The sequence below is a fragment of the Channa argus genome, chromosome 3 (assembly GCF_033026475.1).
Source record: "Channa argus isolate prfri chromosome 3, Channa argus male v1.0, whole genome shotgun sequence".
Lineage (NCBI taxonomy): Eukaryota > Metazoa > Chordata > Actinopteri > Anabantiformes > Channidae > Channa > Channa argus.
The window spans coordinates 4,004,151-4,023,624 of NC_090199.1; the positions used below are offsets into that span (position 1 = coordinate 4,004,151).

Below are 19,474 nucleotides of genomic sequence, written 5' to 3' on the forward strand. Positions count from 1 at the left end.
ATTTTATTTATTCTATTTTTATGAAAGCTATTAGCTACTGATTGGTAAAAGATTACTTAACTAATGATCTCTTAACTTCTTTCCTCCAGATGCTCCACAGCTTCCCTCTGTGTCAGTGAGTCCCTCTGCTGAGATAGTGGAGGGTAGTTCAGTGACTCTGACCTGTAGCAGTGATGCTAACCCAGCACCTAGTTATACCTGGTACAAAGACAACCAAAAACTGCTTCAACAATCAACATCCATGTATTTTACTTCTATCAGTTCTTGGGATAGTGGGACTTACGACTGCAAGTCTGAAAATCAATATGGACAGATCTTCTCTTCGTCTATATTTATAGATGTCCAATGTAAGTGTTACAAATCTTTCTGGTACACACTTCTGGATTAGGTCTAGTTGCATTGATGGTCCCCTGACTTTGCCTCTGATGTCCCCATTAGGTTGTTTCAGCAACTATTAAATGAACCGTCATGACAATTCATGTAGATGTTACAGCTAATGGAATTTAACCAAAGTCGGGCTTCATCCAAAACTTTGTCTTTTACCAAAATAGGCCCCATCCCTAAAGCTAATGTCCCTAATGTTATAAGTCTGAGAAGTCCTGTCTGATTCTGCATCATCTCAAACTATACAAAATTACATTGATGAAGCATTGACAGCAGGCATCGTCAGACCATTCTCCTTTCCTGCTTGGGCAGACTTATTCTTTGTGAGCAACAAAAATGTGGGCCTGTCTCTGTGTATAAATTAGAGGATTCAACTAAATCATCAAGAATTAGGCTCCTCTGTCTTTCAGTTCTTAAGCTATTAAGCTAAACAGCCACCATCTTTACGTTGCCTTCCCCCAGCCCAAAGTTAACTTGGACTTCCAAAGCAAATCATGCCGTCCTCGAACTCAGTTCAAAACAGCGGAATTCAGAAAACTGTTAAGTATCTCCATCAGCCTGTCCTCTGGCTTCCATTCACAGACCAATTGTCAAACTGACTTGGAGACTGGGCTTAACGTGCTCTGTTCCCATGACCCTGTCTCTTGGGCCAACAATGTGGTTTGGGCCAAGTACATGCACAATTTCCTACCATCCTCTGCCACAAAGTTTTATACCCCCAAAGGAGTCAGCGATCCCATAAGTCCAAGCATCAGCTCAGAGGTTCCACTGGCATTGTCATGATCTTTCTGCCCTGGACCTTTATTTTGTCCCCCTTTTTCTCCACTCCCTGTCCCCAGTTAATTTCTCCAGCTTACCAGTCATAAACAGTCACAATTGTTTTCACCTGTTCCCCAGTTCTCCCCTTGATTCCCTGTCAGGTCATTGTCTTTGTTATCCGTGCAACACCCTGTTTCCAAGTTTACCTGTGTCTTTGGCTTTGTTTCACCCTGGTTATACTTGCAAAGCCTCCTGGCTCATCTGTCTCATAGTTTTTGGACTCCGGACTCTGTTACCTGTATCTTTGGTCCGAAGTTTGATTTGTTTGGTTTCTGATTCTCAGCTGTTTCCTGTGTATTCACTTTTCACTCATGAGTATTATTTGTTTTCTAGTGTGAGTTTGACTAGTTAAGATGTTACGTTCACGTTTAGCTCTCCCAGTATTTATTTCCTGGTGTCTTTGTTTTATTTCTCGCTAACGCCCTCATTTTTCTCCTTGGTTTCTCTGTTCTGTCCAAGGTATTAGAAATAGCCTAATAAACACTGTTGACCAGCACCCAAATATCAAGTGAGGGATAAGGTGTGGTTCTCGTTCTCTGATATTTGTTTTTTTCCCACTTGGAAAGCAGGAAAATGGCCCCTGGCTGTGTGGGGCCCTTCTCAATTTCAAGTTATCAACCCTGTGGCGGTTGTGTTGTTACTCCTCAGACCATTTACTGTCCCCCGAACCTTCCATCTTCGGTCTGAAACCTGTCACAGCCTCATTAACACTTGTAAAGCCACCTTATCTTGTGTCTGCCCATCCTTCAGGGTTTACAAAATAATATTGGTGATAGTAAGCTTTTATATTATGAAAGGTTAGCAAACTAACAAACTAAACTGTCATTGCAAATATGTCAAACATTTGTGTGCTGAAGCTAAAATGTAGTTACTTTGCCTGGAGCTTCACAGAGCTGCTGATGTAAACATTTGGCCTTGGTTTTATTTTTAATGTGCTTGTAACATTCTTATGCATTGTTTACTCTGGCTGTGCTATTGTTTTGAAAGTTGTATTTGTCATGAGGATTATTGAAGTTTTTGGTGTTTTTTTTTGGGGGGGGGGGTATTTACTTAGATTTTCTTTCTATTCCCTTTTTGCCAGTCCAGGCTTGCGCTACTCTACATCTTTAGTAATATTGGAAACTTGTCTTTTGTCCTCCAGATCCTCCAAAGCTTCCCTCTGTGTCAGTGAGTCCCTCTGCTGAGATAGTGGAGGGTAGTTCAGTGAATCTGACCTGTAGCACTGATGCTAACCCAGCAGCTAATTATACCTGGTACAAGGAGAATGAAGACTCACCAAAAGCTTCAGGACAGATCTTCACCATCACTGACTTCAGACCTGAACACAGTGGGAATTATTACTGTGAAACCCAGAACACAAGAGGACGTCATCACTCCACTTTACATCTGATTGTATTGGCAGGTGCAGTAAATTATACACTTGAACTTACAAACACAGACGCATGCCAGTCCCAACACTTATATGATCCAGAATGGGCTTGATTCTTTCATACCTGAGCAGTACAGTACATTAGTTACAGGGCCCAATTATTTTAGCCAACATTAAGGGGAGACACCTCTTTGTCAACATTGATGTGTTCAGAAATCAAGTGTAAGCTCCGAGATTGTTATCCTGAGTAACCTATGCTGCAACCTAGTTTTACTGCTTCACTAGTCCAACTTTCAACCCCCTGCTTAACTTGTCAAATTTGCTAAAACGCACCAATGATCCATCACGTGCACCTTATGTGGCAGTTGAGCAGCTGTGTTGAGATGAGAAGCCAAGGCTTGTACTTCTGTCTCTGGTTAATCTGTAAGGTTATTAGTTTATACTGGACGCAAGAGAAGACTTTGACACAAATAAATAGGTAGGTATTTTAATGACTGCTCAAAAGGGGTTTAATGGTTTGAGGGCAAGTCTACTGTTGCCTAAAAGAATAAAAAAATGCCCGTTCGCTTAGTCCTCCTGACCAGTAGACGACACACTGGAATGCTCAGACACACAGAAAATGTAGGTGAGTGCAGATTCCTTTAGGCTTTGTTTGAGAATAGATCCTGATATGCTGGAGGTGAAGGATGGCGATAAAAGGGAAACTCTATGCAGAGGAGTAGAGGAAGGATGGTGGTATAGAGAAGGAGGTAAGATGGCGCTGCGGATCGGGAGACAAGATGGCGGCGCCTAGAGTCTCCTGATGGTAAAGACCCAATCTGAAATTCCATAATTAATTAATAGTGCTTCTGTTTTCAGGTTCAAGGAAATCAGCAGCTCCTGGATTAATCACCGCCATTATTTTGGTTGTCACGTTCCTCTCTGCCTTTCTATTCATTCGGTAAGCCGTTCAGTTTAACTGTTTAGTGAAGTGTAACATTCAATCAGTTGCCTAATAGTATAATTAATATGATTAATTTGTTTTTTCAATTTCTTTTTAGAAAAAAATGCTCCTGCAAACAACTCTCTGGTCCTGGAGAGAGTCCAAGAAAAATTGCACAGGTGAGGAAAAGTTATTAGTCCGCCCTCATATAAAAAATGAATTTAATGAATGCCACATTTTCCTGTTGGGGGCTTTCTTTATCCTAAGGGAACCTTCTGTTTCTACCACCTCATCATTTTCTGTCATGTACAAATAATTGTCCTCTAAAGAATGAAACCATTGATTTACCTTTTGATTGTGTGGATTATCATTTTCTGCTGCGGTAGGAATTCTGTTTTGACCAACATCTGACTTTGGCTCTTTGATTGCTGCAAAATGTCTCTTTCCATTTACAAATGGAAAGAGACAAATATTAATTATGTACAAATATTAATAGACGAGTTGGTCATCCATGAATCAGCTGCTGGTTTGATCCACAGCTTTTGACACCAATGGCACCAGAAATCCTTAACCTCCCCAGCCATTACACTATAGTCAGTTTGTATTACAATGCAGTAAAATTCCTACAAGGTACATTTACACCTAAATCTGTGCAATATTTACCCTTCAGCAAAATGTAGGTCCAGAATACGACACAGTGCACAGAGAACCAGCAGTGCAGCAGGAAGACCTTGTCTACACCACTGTAACATTCTCTACAATTCAGGAAGATCCTCTGTACTCAAACATCAGGACAGTGCAACTCAATAGAGTTGAAGAGGAAGATGTGGATTACACTGTGGTCAAGAGTGAGATGCTTTCAAACGCTGAGTCTGCATGGCTTTATTTTTTGAATGTGTCAAAACATTTTATTCTCAATGATTGTTTGATTTTTTTTTTTTTTTTTTTGCTGTTGCATCTTTGCTAATATCAGTCTTTTCCTAATGAATAATGTCTTATATTAATTAAATTGTTGTGTGAATTTTTTTTTCTTCTTATTCACAGATTAGGTCAAGGGTCTGAGGATCCATCTTCATTGTATAGTGCAGACACCAAGACACATCACAGGACTGTAACAGGTTTAATTCAACCCTAAAAACCAAAATACATAAAAATCAAATCAAACTTAGCCTCTACTCCTGCCAACAAGTTCCCACATTCAGCTAAAGACTGTGGATCTAATATTGTACTTCAATAAAGTCATTTCTACTGCATTGGCAGGTACATTTCTCTACACTATGTAGATTATCTTTAGCACAATCCACAAAGAGAATACTGTGCGTTAGTTTTATATTACTTCTGTTGGCATTGTAAACTTTCTCAACTGGAAATTCTTCTGTTGTATCATTACAAGTGTGTTTCATTTAAAACCCTCACCAAATTAAAACGGAATATGTTTATACCTGTAACTTATTTCACAATGTTTTAAGCTTATATTTAAACTTTTTTAGACTAAGTATGTCTAAAAAAACCTGAGATTTTATTAAAGGAAGAGAATTGTCAACACTGGTAATGTATGGTGTGATTTAGTAACAGCTTTATCTGACTTTTTTGAGTTTGATTACTTGTAAAGTTGGAATAATTAAATACATTTTCTGGGGTTTTCAAAGCTGAAGTATGAAAAGCTCACATGCTCGATTTCTTTTTCAATAGAAATCTATGGTAAATCTGCCCACGGTCAAAGCACATGCTGCAGATTTGCACAGATACAGATTTGATGATAGATCCTTTGTTTGGGACTATTTTATTAAGACTTGAACAAAGTCTAATTTAGTTTTCAGTGCGAGAACAGTAGGACTGGCACAATTATGGTATTTGATGTTTGTATTGGAAACAAGCAAAAATCAAGCAGTATTCCCTTTAGCCTTTAAACTTACTGCTCACCTCATCTCGCCTTGAATCACAACACTTTTAACTTAATCAAATCGAATTGAATAATTGAATTATATATGACGGCTGTATGCAAAGTGATTAGTTTCCAAATGTAATCAGTCAATGAAAGAGCAGGTGAACTAACCGCTACAGTATCGTCGAAACTGGCAGCAAAATTTAAAAATATCCCCCATTACTGTGATAAAATGCATGTGGCTTATTTTTAATATCTCCTTCCCTTTTTTTTTATGAGCAGGAAGCCACCTTACACGGCTATAGATTAACACTAAAAATAAGTGAAAAGTGAATAAAGTGAAACCCAGCTAATTCTGAGCAATAGAGATTCAGTGTTGTGAGAACGATGAGGCTTCAAGAAAAACACCTCTGTGAAAGCTGATCGCTGGCGGGGAGACAAACTGACCTTTTTTCATAGATATAAATTTGCCCTCTGATGTGCTAACAACAAGCCACAAAATTTGCCTCTTTTTAATGCTCTGCAGATCAACAGGATGTTCAGGTGTAACATCTTGGGGATACACATTAAGCTGTTTATGCCTGGTATAATACAAGGAGGAAGTAGCCCTGGGCAGGTCTTAGCAGTTTCTTCTCTTATGTTAGTCTTCTCATACCACTTCCCTAATTTACTTTACATTTACAGTAGTGTATCACACATTTCTTTTAGGTGAAAACTGAGGAAAGATGTTTTAGTTGAACCATATTATTAGCTCCTGAATTATTAAGTTATGCTATGATACAAAATCTTGTAATATCCTACATGGTGTTGGAAATATAACTTTAACGTTATTTATGGTTAATTTTAACCAAGACAGGGAAACCTTGATCCTCCCTTGGCTTAGGTGACCTGATTGAGTTAGCCACCAGAATTAAGAAGCTTAAAGAAGCTTAGCAACTTCCCAGTATGCAGTCCTTTTTATTCATGCTAAAAGTGTCCCGGAGTCTTAATCTCCCACCTCCTCTTCTTAGGCAGGCTGTGCTGTGCTTGAGGCTGAAGTAGTCTGATATAAAATCAAATACGAATAATTTTAATGATTATGTTTTGTCATGTTTAATGATAAAATCTTCTCATTGTACTTATGCAGGATGTTTTATAGGGATGTTGTGAAACCTGGTTTCATAGACATGTTTTGTTCTGATAAGTGTCTGTAGAAGTGCTCAGGGTCATCTGAACGGTAGATTGCCCACATGGAGATGTCTCTGTTACAGCAGATTTCTATGTGCTTAATGTTTGTTGGAAAGGTTACCATAAAGGGAGAAAACCTGGAGTCCTTAGAACTGCACTGGATGGAGGCTGGAAACTGTTGGTGCACTTCTCTCTTACAAGAAAATAAAACCCTTAAAGACATCTTGGATGTGTCTGTTACCAGTAATTGTTGAATTTTGTCGCAACAAGTAATCAATAAATTGTACTTTGTGTTGAATTGAAGGGCGTTGTGGGGATTTCATCGAGCAGGTAAAAACAGCAATATCATTAGTGTCAGGACCCCCAACTTATCTTCCTGCCTCAGGACTTTTATTTTGCAACCACTTTCTGTTTCCTGGTCCCGTCACATTGTTTCCGCTTCACTAATCACCGGTAATCAGTTTCACCTGCTCTCGTCACTTTGCTTATATACCTCCTCAGTTCCGTCACCAAGCTGCAACATTTTCTGCTTTTTACCGCGACTTTCCAGCCTTCATGAGAAAAGTCTTCATTGCTGTCCACGGTTCGGACCACGCTACGTTTGTTGACCTGACTCTGCCTCTGGTTTGGTGGATGACAGCTCCCTATTGACTCCCTCTGTTGCCGAGTGCTAAATGCTAGTGATGGGCGGATCGATACCAAAATATCGATATTTCGATCTTGACGGCCAATTTTTAAATATCGATTCTCAAGTTAAAACATCGATATTTTCTGTTTATTTATTCATATTTTCTCTACAGTCATATCCAAATGTTTTCTGCTCCTTCTACATCAATTTGTATATTATTTGTGATGCACCGCATAGGAACTACTTTTCCTTCCGCCGATCCGCCCCATGATCCACAATCTTCAACTAAACTTCTTCGACACGTGCTCGGCCGGCTGGCGGCTCCGCCTCCGAGCACAGGCAGCATTACGGAGCGAAATGTATCATTTTTATTTACGGACAATTTCGGTACGAACGTTCTGTTTCAAGAGAATTGTAGAAATAGGCAAAGTGTGTCTAATCCATAATTGGTTTTAAACAAAGGGAAGGAAATACAGATGGGTATATAAGACATACATGTAGATGAGGGCGAGTCATGGATATCAAGTGACATAAGCTGTTCACCTGATAAAGAAAGTGTCATGCTGTTGTCATGGAGATAAGTCAGAACGTTAATACGTTTTATTTAAAATAATGAAAATGTTAAAAAGGCCAATAGGTTGAACAATGATTTTGCTGTCGTTTTAATGTTTTTAATTATTCCCTGTAAGGGCTCACGTGATTGTGTTTCATCGTGATCAGATGACAGAATTAACATAACACTCTGGATATCGGATCGGATCGATATCGCGATACTAGCGAATCTGAAATCACTGGTATCGCCCATCACTACTAAATGCCCGTCTTACCTTTTGTTCAGACTGCATTTCCCACAAGTCATTGTTAAGCAGTCATCTGTGTGTCCTCCCTCATAGACTGGAGATCAGCGCCACCTAGCGACCACATCGTCATTCTTCCTTGCCAGCAATAACACGCTATAATAAACTATATTAACTGAGAAGTTGTGTCAAGCACCTTATTGGGCCCAACCCTAAAACTAGCCATTTACAATTAGAGCATTCCGAAAATCTGGAGAAATCAATTTAGGCAAGGACAGAGCCAAAAACCAATACTGGCCCTGGGACATCTCTGAAAGCTGTTGTCACTGAACACCGGTTCTGCATCCACAAATGAAAGATTCAAGGACCTTTATTAACCCCAGATGGACGTCCTTATTAACCATGGCGGTGATTAACGCGGGTTGTTGAAGACCCCAGAGTGAATTGCATTTTTATTTCCCCTTTTTGACCACGTTTCTCTGAATCTCGGACAAACAGAGCCACAATTCATGTAGACTAACTCATAGAATTTCTGTAGACAAAGTAAAACCTGACCTAAATTCTAACCTGCAGAGACCTAACAAGCCACTAAAAACTCTCAATGCTCAATTTACAATCAGCCTCATTTTCCGACTCTGGTGTATATTAGAAAGTTTGCAGAACAACAGAAAGGATCAGTATGTTTGTGCAGGGTATTTATCTAAAGCGGAAGAGACCAGAACAGAACTCAGAAGCTGTTGTTAAATGTAGCAACCAAAGACCACTTCCTTCTGTCTTATGAGCAGAGTGGCAGTGAGATTCACATAACTGATATGCTGAGCAATATTAAAAGATGAGCAGAGCAGCTATGAGTTTAACAGCAGGATTCATCACTGTTCTCACAGTGTCAGGTACTGTACTTCTACATTAACATTTCGTGGGATTTAGGACATTGTTAGTTGATGGACATGATTTGTAATTAGTTACTGGAATATCGTGGTTTTACTCGCCTTTAAAACCCTGCAGTGCCTTTTTAAAAAAGATTACCCACCCATTATTTTTACTGCCCTGTGTTTGCAGACATCTGTACTAGAACTAGACTTTGCTCAGTAAGTTGAACTAAATGTACGTCTCTATGGTAGAAAAAAAAAAATGATGATCTACAACAGTGAGGAAAATGTAAAGATTCAGCATTAGCAAAAAAGAAAAAATCCAAGGCTAATAAAAGCAAAGAGTGTCAGATGCTATCTTAACTTAAAGCCATGTGGTGTATGGTGCACAAAATTAGGCTCCGTGCTGAAGGATATAGAACAAATGCCAAAGTCCTCAAAATAAGAGAAATATCTCAAGTGTTTTTAAAATATAAAAATCACACAGTGCCAGACTATTTATTTTCTTTGTCCACTTGCAGATATAAAAAATGATTTGCCATTTCTTCTCCCATTGTACCTTTGTTTTCTCCTAAACTAGTTTATCAAGACTTATCAAGAATTAACTTATTGACAGTAGAGTTTCACTTCACTATTTTGCATTTCTTTTTACTTTCACACCCTTGACCTAACCACAGACAGGAAACGATGCAGAGACTGTTATTTGTACACCTCAGACACAATCTTCTTTTCTTTAAGGCTGTTCCATTTCAACGGTCGCCACAGTGAATCATGTGCCTCCATCTAACTCTGTCCTCTGCATCCTCTTCTCTCACACCAACTAACTTCATGTCCTCTCTCACTACATCCATAAATCTCCTCTTTGTTCTTCCTCTAGACCTCCTGCCTGGCAGCTCCAACCTCAGCATCCTTCTACCAATATATTCACAGTTTCTCCTCTGAACATGTCCAAACCACCTCAATCTGGCCCCTTTATCTCCAACACATCTAACATGAGCTGTCCCACTGATGTCCTCATTCCTGATCCTGTCCATCCTTGTCACTCCCAAAGAGAACCTGTCTTTTCTTCAGTATCACTGTCTCTAAGCCGAACAACATCGCTGGTCTCACCACAGTCTTGAACACCTTTCCTTTCATTCTTGCTGATACTCTTTTATCACACAACACACCTGACACTTTTCTCCACCCGTTCCAACCTGCTTAAACAAGTCCTGTACCTTCTTAACACATTAAACCATGTTACTGCTCATAAATGTTCATCTCTGCCCTTAGCCGAGCTTCCACTACTCTTTCCCACAACTTCATTGTTTGGCTCATCAGCTTTATTCCTCTGTAGTTGCTACAGCTCTGCACATCTCCCTTGTTTGCCCTCCTCACTTCACTCTTACTAATCTTTGCTACTTCCTGCTCCACACCTGTCACCTCTTCTACTCTTTGTTCCCTTTCATTTTCGTCATTCATCAACTCTTCTTCTTCCCATCACACTCCTGGCACCTGTCAATACATCCTTATCTTTGATCACACTTACCCTACTGCACATCCTTCCCATCTCTATCTCTCTCCCTCACTAACCTGTACAAATCCACCTCCCTCTCTTTAGTGTCCAACCTAGCATACAAGTCCTCGTATGGCCAGGTACAAAGCACATACTATGCTGAAAATACTGTTTGTAGCAATCATTAAGGGCAACTGTGAGGCAGCAAAGGAGAGCGGTCGTTCACCAATCTAGTTGTTGGTTTGATTCCCGGCTCCTCCAGTCACATGTAGAAGTGTCCTGAGCTCCTTGTGAGTGTTGGCCACCTGCATAGCAGCTCCCCAATCAGGGTGTTTTTGTGATGGTGAGTGCGAATGGATGAATAAGAAGCAGTGTAAAGCGCTTTGAGCGCCAATAGAAAAGCACTATATAAGTGCAGACTTCCATTGACCATATGGCCCGTGATAGTACAATTGTACTGCAAAATACTGGTTTAGAGCAGCAAACCAGCTATAATCACAAACTGAAACCAAATAATATTTATTTATCTTCTTCTGTGTAAAAACACATCTTTAAATTCATGGCTCATTATTACCCATCAAACAGACCTGGACTTTGCCCTTGCTCTCCAACTCATTCTGAATTAGTCAACTATTATCACTAGGTTCGGAAAAGTAACTGTTTGGAGGTACAATTGGCTTGAAACTAATGGGGTTAGTTCTGGTCCTGGGGAATGAAATATTCCTTGCACCAAAGAAAAGTTGACATGAGGTTATAACTGTCCAAATCTGAGTAATCTGAGCAAACATTTCCTGGTATTTCACTTTTACTGCATTCTATTTTCAAAACATTAGGTAGTTCTTATCGGGGAAACCTTGGGAAATGTAATTTGTTCTCATTGATATTTACATCACTGTTTAAAGAACTCCAGTACAGGACACAATATTTTGGGGCTATTTGATGGTGTATATATTTTAATGGTCACAAGAATCAAAAGGTCACTGTTTAGGTCTGGGGACCTTTTTAAACGGTGCACTACCAGCATTTGAGTGCGCCATTTAAAAGCTCCCCAATGAAACTTTGGTAGTAAAGAAGTAATTTTGACCCACTCAAATTTTTGTGCTGGCTTGTGAGGCCAGTAGGGTGGCCAGACTTTAGGCAGTGGCAATGACCACCCTAGCAATCGCCACCTCTTGATGCACTGCCTCAGCAAAGTAACTTCACTATCAAATCACTAAACTATAGATAGATTTTACATCCCTACAGTTTCGGCAAATGGGGCACTGGAGAGAAAACTCATTCTCTTTACAGCACCATCCTATCTTGAACAGTTCTGCTGCGTGAGATTATACGGCTTCAAAAAGTGATCTTGTACTTTTCAATCAGTTGTCGGGCTGGAGATGATGGTACCAGTAATCCTCAGGAATACAATGTTGGCCAAACTATAGATCTATAACTATTTTTTAACACAACACTGTAATGTTGGAATTTTCCAGTAAATTTGTTCAACTTTCTGGTCAAATTGGGCATATTTGAATTTTTCTTCTATAATTTAGAATGCAAGTAAAAAGTAAAGTGCTTAGTCCATATCTTAGATTTTAGTATAAATTAAATTCCTTCAACATTTTATAATTGGTGTAGTTTGAAGCCGTTTGTGCTTCATCTATCCCAAAACATGTTGGTATTACACAGCAGTCATGTCTTTCCTCTGATGTTTGTCATTGTGATGTTACAGTGATACAGGGTCAGAATGGCTGGACAGTGACTTACACCTCTAATCAGATCTGTGCCTTAGAAGGATCAACAGTGGACATACACTGCACCTACACATACCCATCCAGAATAAAGGATCTTGATACTGAAGTTGAGAAAACGTTCTGGTTTATAAAATTGCAAAATGAGGAACCTGTGGATCTGAGAGCAGACTCTCAATTTTCAGGTCGTGTGCAGTATCACTGCAGTAAGAACAGCTGCACTATGAAAATCACAGACCTGAGAGTGAGTGATTCAGCTGTGTACAAGTTCAGATTCATATCAAACCACCCTGGTGGGAGACATGTTGGTGAACCTGGAGTCACTTTGTCTGTCACAGGTAACATTTAATGTATTTGTTCAAACCCTAAACCTCTACAAACAAACATATATTATTGTGTGTATGTAAATGTTGACATTTTGTAAAATTCTATTCCTGTTCCTTGTGCACATACCAGATTTACATGTGAAAGCCATCCCACACTTTTTCTTGGAACAACTGAAGTGTCAGAGCAGTTGTTCTCTACCTGGTCATGTTTCCTACATCTTTTACAAGAATGAAAATAAAATTCTGAATAATCAATTTCTGAGATATATTGCTTCGCAAGACAGCTATTCCTGTGTTGTAAAAGGACATGAGGGTCTCCCTTCTCCTTCTGAATGTGAGTTGAACACTCCTCAGTCTACTCTGTTTTGGACCCCAGTCTGCAGCATTCAAACAGTAAACTTTTTTTCACAGTAATGATTAAAAATGATTACAAATTTTATATTTTATATATTTTATTTTCAGGTGTCCGTGGTGATTCATGCAACAGAGTGTCCTACATTCGAAGACGCATCTGTGCCTTCAAAGGTTCATCAGTGGACATTATATGTACTTACAATGGTTACAATCATGTTACATCTAAATTCTGGTTCAGTCCTGAACGTAGTCGTCAGTGGCAGAATCCTTCACAGGCTGAGGATCTTAGTAAAGACTCCCAGTATTCAGGTCGTGTTCAGGTCTTTGAGACAGAGACAGGACGCTCCACTCTGAGAATCACTGACCTGAGAGAGACAGATTCAGCCCAGTATCACTTCAAATTCATAACTCGGGCCTTTGAATGGAGGAGCAGTTTACCTGGAACAACTCTGACTGTCACAGGTACTTGTCAAGACAAACATATGTGTCCTAGCAAAATGTGTTTTACTACTCAGGGTCGCAACAGTACATCGTGTGATCTGCATGTTGATTTGGCACAGGTTTTTATGCCTGATAGTCTGTGGTTCCTTACGCAACCCGTCCCAATTTCTGCGGGGCTTGGAAATTATTGCCACTGCTGCCTCAAATAGCAGCTAATTAGCTAATGTTAAAAATTGAGCTTGGTAAGAAAAATAAATTTAAACATAACTAATTAAATATTTTAAAAATGTGATAAAGGGATTTTGTAAGGATCTAATCACAAAAGACTACAGAGTTTTACACTGAAATGTGTCAACACTAAGAGAAGAATGAAACTAGGTTGCAGTTGCTGATTTTGTCTGCTATTTGTTTGGATCTTTTTTGTTTTGCCATATAACCTATTTACATGATATCAGTTGTTTGTGTTGGACACTGTTAAGTTTTATTGTACCTTTTTTATTGTATTTTTATTTCTGTTCCTCATTGACAGATCCAGATTTGCAGGTCCAGGTGATCTGGTCTTCTGTTGGTCCAAAGCTTGTTTGTCACAGCAGTTGTCTTCCTCCTGGCCGTTCTTTTGTGTGGTACAAAAATGAAACAAAAAACCCGGAAGAAATTTCACATGTTTATAGTGGATATATTGGTCCTGCAGACAGTTATTCCTGTGCTATTGAAGGATATGATCGTTACCGCACTTTCCCAGTGTGTGAGTTTAATTCTTCGTTAGTTTGAACTTTAATACAACTACTTTACTATGTATATGTACTATCTATAGTTTGATATGTATTAATAACTAAGAAGCCAGATATTTTTGGGGACTTGTTGGAACCAAAACTAAAGGAGAGTGATTATGTAATAAACAATCCATAGACATGTACAGTCTGCATTCAGCATGTGTTTTGACCTCAGAGATACACAATAAGTGTTGTATTGACCTAATAGGGGTCCACTTTGACACAGCACTTTATTTGATTTGGGCAAAACAAATGAGTGATTTCCAATGTGGACATCATCAATGTTAAGTTCATGAAAAAAGATTTGTTAAGCAATATCTCATTAAACATAAGTGTGGTAACACCAAAGAATGCCATTGGCCTTTCCCTAAATAAACCCATCCCAGTGCCAGCATGCACTCGCCCAACCCCACACAGGAAAAGTATATAGATTTCTCTAGAATCAGAACCTTGGAGAGCGACAATTAACCATACATTAATGTTCTATAACGACACAATTTAACTACTGACGTCTCTTTATATCCCCCAGATGTTCCGAAGGTTCCCTTAGTGTTGATGAGTAACACTGGTGACATTATGAAGGAAACTTCAGTGTCTCTGACCTGTAGCAGTGATGCTAACCCAGCAGCTAAATACAGCTGGTACAAGAACCACAAATTGCTCAGTGCGGGACCACAGCTCGTCTTCATCTCAATCCAATACTCTGACTCTGGAGACTATTACTGTGCAGCTAAAAATGAGCTGGGAAAGACTGTATCTGAACACATCTTAATTAATGTGAAATGTGAGTAAAACAGTTTTTAAAAACAATAAATAACTTATGTCAATTTCATATATTACAGACATATGTATGTTGACACCTCTTTTTCAGATGGTCCAAGGCTCACTAACATCTCCGTGAGTCCCTCTGTTGAGATAGTGGAGGGTATTTTAGTGACTTTGACCTGTAGCAGTGATGCTAACCCAGCAGCTAATTATACCTGGTACAAGGACAACCGGACACTGCTTCAGGGACCAGAGGGCATTTATCATTTTGCTCCCATCAGCTCTACGGACAAAGGGATGTACCATTGCAAGTCTGAGAATCCATACAGACAGATCAACTCTACGTCTCTATTCCTGGATGTCCATTGTAAGTGGAAATAATTTACTGTATAAAGTACTCATAGACCCTAGAAGTTAATACAGTGGGTGTTGTAATGTTGGAATTTTCCTGTAAATTTGTTCAACTTTCTGGTCAGATTGGGCATATTTGTTTTTTTTCTTCTATAATTTTGATTTACTGCACATGCTTTTATTGGTGGCAGTGTGTCCACAGATATTGCAAGTACAAATTAAAGTGCTTAGTCCATGTTATAAGCCCAATGAACTTGGACTCATAACTCAGCCTTTCATAATACATTATAGTACCAGATTTAATGAGGCATCCCACCACTGTTAAAGCCAAAGATGTTAAAATCTGATTAGTTTAGGTTCACAAGTACAGTATCATGTTTATAAAGAAGTAATATCAAGAAGGACTTAAAAAGGCAACTGAAAATTTGTAGTTACCCACTTTACACACAATAATCAACATTTTATTTTAAAGGTAGCGTTTGAGATTGCAAAGTGGTTTAACACATAGCAGTGGTTGTGGTGAATATTTACCACAGTGGAAAAATGTATTTTAACTAAAAAAAGAGGTTTCTTACTGTACAACTGAACACTTCATAGCTAATGTATTGTATTGAAGGTCTAGCTGGGAACAGAAATGGCTTCTAGGACGCTTCACCAGAAGAGCAAAACTCTACCTTCAGTTCTTAACACTATTGAAAAACACTAAATTAGCAGACTCAAGAGAAAGGACAGAAACTTAACTACTGAAACCTGCAAACCAATTTCAAACAGCACTTACTTGTTCAGTGTATCTCCTGTCCTACATTGTTGCTTGTCCAAACTGACCTTCACATGGGATCCTGTGAGTAACTAGAGTGAAAAATCTTGCAACATATTTTCTGAACGTTAAATATACGCATGTAATGTGCAACTAGACATCTTGAATGTCAAAATCTATAAGCTTCCAAATGAAAGTTTATGCAACATCCATTTGAAAATTCTTGTAAACATTGAATTTAAATATCCATTGGACATCTACAGAGTTTCTAAATGTCTTTTCAGGACTTCTTAACATTAACGTTTACTAGATTTGTAAATTCAATGTTTTCTGTGACATCATTTCACAAAGTCTTATAAACATTCCTTTCAACATGTCTTGGCAATGTGGGATTGACAAATCACATTTGTGTTGAGTTATTAAGCACATTTTTGTATCCAACAAGACTTATAAGTGATGACACACACCAGTGGCAACTTAACTAAAAATACAGTACTTGGAAATGTGGACCAGGGCAGTTAGGGTAATACCTTTTTAAAGTATCTTGAACCTGTGAATGTTCAAACTGAGGCGTAGCTATTGAGATATTCAACTCGTTTTAGATGTCTGTGGACATTTATAGCTCAGACATCTTTCTCTAGTGTCTGTTTTGGATGTTTACTGACCTACAGTAGATGTCCAGGTTCTTAAATCTGAAATAGAAATTTGCAGAATTTGAGTTATCCTTGTCTGTAGATATTAAAATGAATTTATAACATTTGTATATGTCCAATAGTTGTCTAAATGTATTAATGAGATGTCTTAAAAATATGTATACATTTTGACAGACTGTCCAAATTTCCTACCCATTCCAAACATCCACAGATAGAGGGAAGAGGTCCTGTATTGGATGTAAAAAAATAAATAAAAATAAAATAATAATAATAAATAAATATATATCCTTATGTTTTGATTTTGGACCTGTACATCTTGTACATACACACCAACTTGTAAATGGGGACCTTGACCACCCGAGTTTGTTTTCTTTCTGTACCATACATATTTTCACCAGATGCTCCAAAGCTTCCCTCTGTGTCAGTGAGTCCCTCTGCTGAGATAGTGGAGGGTAGTTCAGTGAATCTGACCTGTAGCAGTGATGCTAACCCAGCAGCTAATTATACCTGGTACAAGGAGAATGAAGACTCACCAAAAGCTTCAGGACAGATCTTCAACATCACTGACTTCAGACCTGAACACAGTGGGAATTATTACTGTGAAGCCCAGAACACAATAGGACGTCAGAACTCAGGTGTGCACCTGGCTGTTGTAACAGGTGAGTTGTTTGAATTCATTGTTACCTACTAGAGATTTTGTTCTGCATTTCATCATTGTTGGTCAATAGCAGTCCATGACACAACCTTGACCCCATTAGTGCCTATCTTCTAAAGACAATGCAGATAATTGAGTGAAACGTCAATAAATAAATGCAAATGCAGGTGTTTGCAGATGTGTGACAGGGAACTAATAAATGGTTTGAGAATGAAAATGATCCTTACACAACAGAGTTATAGGAAATTGTACAGTAGTATATTCAGCTGTAGTTACTCAAACAAACTGTGTTTCCTGAATAATCGATTCCTATGCAGGTGCATTGAAGTCAGCAGCTGCTGGAACTACTGCTCTTCTCTTGGCTTTTATCTTACTACTTGCTGTCTTCCTGTGGATTAGGTGAGCAATTACTAGTCACTATAATTATATTAACTGCTGCATGTGTTTCTGAAAATGTTGTTACTTTCTCATTTGTTTTATTATATATATTTGAAACCAGAAGAAAGAAATCCTTTGAACAACAGCATATGCATGCAGAGAGGCCTGACAGCAGAACACAGGTGAGAACTGATTGGTTCAGGTATTTCAGTGCAAAAGAAAACATGCATTTCAGACTGTAGCCACTTGTCTTCCAAAAACTCATTTAAAAAGTAATTTACGTTTTCTAGTAAAGCAGGTTTAGTTTCTCAGATTGTAGCATTTCTTTCTTTGTCTTCAGTGCAATGTAGTACAAATAAAAAATGGCTGAAATTGCTTTATAAATTCTCCTCACTGCTTCTGCTGAGTTTTTAAAAGTACATTTTCAATTCCTTGAATGTCAGAGTGTTGGCAGAATTTTCAACTGCACGGGTGGATAAGACTAGTTTTAGTCATTGGTTATGTAGAAGTATCCTTCATCATATGACCTTAATGACTTTATAGAACTAAACTGTAATTACTTCAGTTACAGTTGCCCTCAGTATGATTCAGTTTTCTTTGCTTTTTTTCAGTTTATTAACTTATTTAAATGTATTCATCCATGTCAGTCTCTCTTAATGGCTCACAATGATATAAACCTTTGTTGGTGAAAATAAAAAACAAACCCATTCCATTCAATTTTTTTTTTTTAAAGATAATACAGTGCTATGACACCATTTTCCTCATCAGTTAACAGGCAGGACAATAACACTGTGCCACCTTATCATAGACTAAAATGAAAATATTACAACTCATTTATGCCTCTCAAATACCAGCTTCTTGAACTAAAACTTGACAAAATAAGTCTTCCTTAATGTTTCCTGCTTTTCAGTAGGTTTCCCTTGTTACCTGTCACGTTGGGGGTTAAATGGCTTATATTTTCTTTGGCTTTTCCACTCACCAAAATCTAGTATGCGTTTACTTGTAAACCATTTTTATAGTGGCACAGCGTTCAAGAGTTAAATCAATGATCTTCAACGGCTTCATCTAATCATGTAGTTTGAGTGTTAAGAAACTCTATTGGCAAAAAGCTGTTACAACAGCAGAGACAGTTGCAGACTCAGCAGAGACTATTTTAATTACACTTTCTGACTGTCCCATCAGACAAACATGGTTCCACTGTGTGACGCCCCATCATCTTCAGCACAAAGACACCCAACACAGTCGCAGGATGACCCCGACTACGCCTCCATCTGCTTCTCTCAGGATCATACTGATCCTGTTTACTCCAACGTCAGGTCAGCTCTCTCCCACAGACAAACACGGGACGAGGATGAGGATGAACAGGATGGTGTTGAGTACACTGCTGTGAAGTTTGACAGGGACAGTTGTGCCCAAGGGTGAGCAGCTTCTCTCATATGAACATTTTCCCTTATATGCAGTATAGAGCTACTCACTGGATTAGAACTTGACAAAGATTCATTTTTCCCTTCACAGAACAAGGAATCATGAGGACGATTCATTTGCACTTTACAGCGTAGTCAACAAAAATGATAAGAACACAACATAAATCTGTGGCTTGACATTTATACCTGGATTTTTCTATATACTGTCTTCATGGAGGAAGCCACACTGAGGGCAGGAATACTTGCATTCCCCAGGACAGACCAATGTCCAACAATGCAGTGTTAAGTCCAAGGGTTATTAACACATTTGTAATTTGAGTTATCTGTAATTTTTAATGCAAGTTGACTAAAATTGCACTTTCAGATAAAACATATAAATAAAAACAAATATTCTGTATCAGCATGAGGTGCATGATTTCTATCAAGGATTAAATAATTAAAAAAAAAACAATGTTTGAGTTTCCTTTAGTAGAGGCCTGTCTATTTTTAAATATATTGGAATGCTGTTATTTCCCAGGCTCAGGGAACG

The 19,474-nt window shown here is 38.6% G+C and overlaps 3 protein-coding genes and 1 long non-coding RNA gene across 4 annotated transcripts; all 4 read left to right on the forward strand.

Moving 5' to 3' along the window:
• The first annotated feature begins 50 nt into the window (after positions 1-50).
• Positions 51-5,109, forward strand: LOC137124652 (B-cell receptor CD22-like). Its single transcript, XM_067499766.1, has 6 exons — positions 51-347; positions 2,345-2,605; positions 3,431-3,512; positions 3,613-3,673; positions 4,165-4,342; positions 4,539-5,109. Exons 1-6 carry the CDS (start codon positions 242-244, stop codon positions 4,541-4,543), a joined length of 693 nt encoding a protein of 230 aa, XP_067355867.1. The 5' UTR covers positions 51-241; the 3' UTR covers positions 4,544-5,109.
• Positions 5,110-8,750: 3,641 nt separating this feature from the next.
• On the forward strand, positions 8,751-12,719 carry LOC137124674 (uncharacterized). Its single transcript, XR_010914011.1, has 3 exons — positions 8,751-8,861; positions 12,050-12,406; positions 12,525-12,719. It is a non-coding gene; the product is annotated as an uncharacterized lncRNA (long non-coding RNA).
• Positions 12,720-12,807: 88 nt separating this feature from the next.
• Positions 12,808-15,129, forward strand: LOC137124589 (neurotrimin-like). The gene is made up of 4 exons (XM_067499685.1): positions 12,808-13,210; positions 13,719-13,934; positions 14,492-14,746; positions 14,834-15,129. The coding sequence occupies exons 1-4, from the start codon at positions 12,808-12,810 to the stop codon at positions 15,106-15,108; spliced, it is 1,149 nt and encodes a 382-aa protein (XP_067355786.1). The 3' UTR covers positions 15,109-15,129.
• Positions 15,130-16,828: 1,699 nt separating this feature from the next.
• Positions 16,829-19,347, forward strand: LOC137124591 (B-cell receptor CD22-like). The gene is made up of 5 exons (XM_067499687.1): positions 16,829-17,147; positions 17,461-17,542; positions 17,643-17,703; positions 18,704-18,939; positions 19,037-19,347. The coding sequence occupies exons 1-5, from the start codon at positions 16,829-16,831 to the stop codon at positions 19,107-19,109; spliced, it is 771 nt and encodes a 256-aa protein (XP_067355788.1). The 3' UTR covers positions 19,110-19,347.
• The last annotated feature ends 127 nt before the right edge of the window (positions 19,348-19,474 follow it).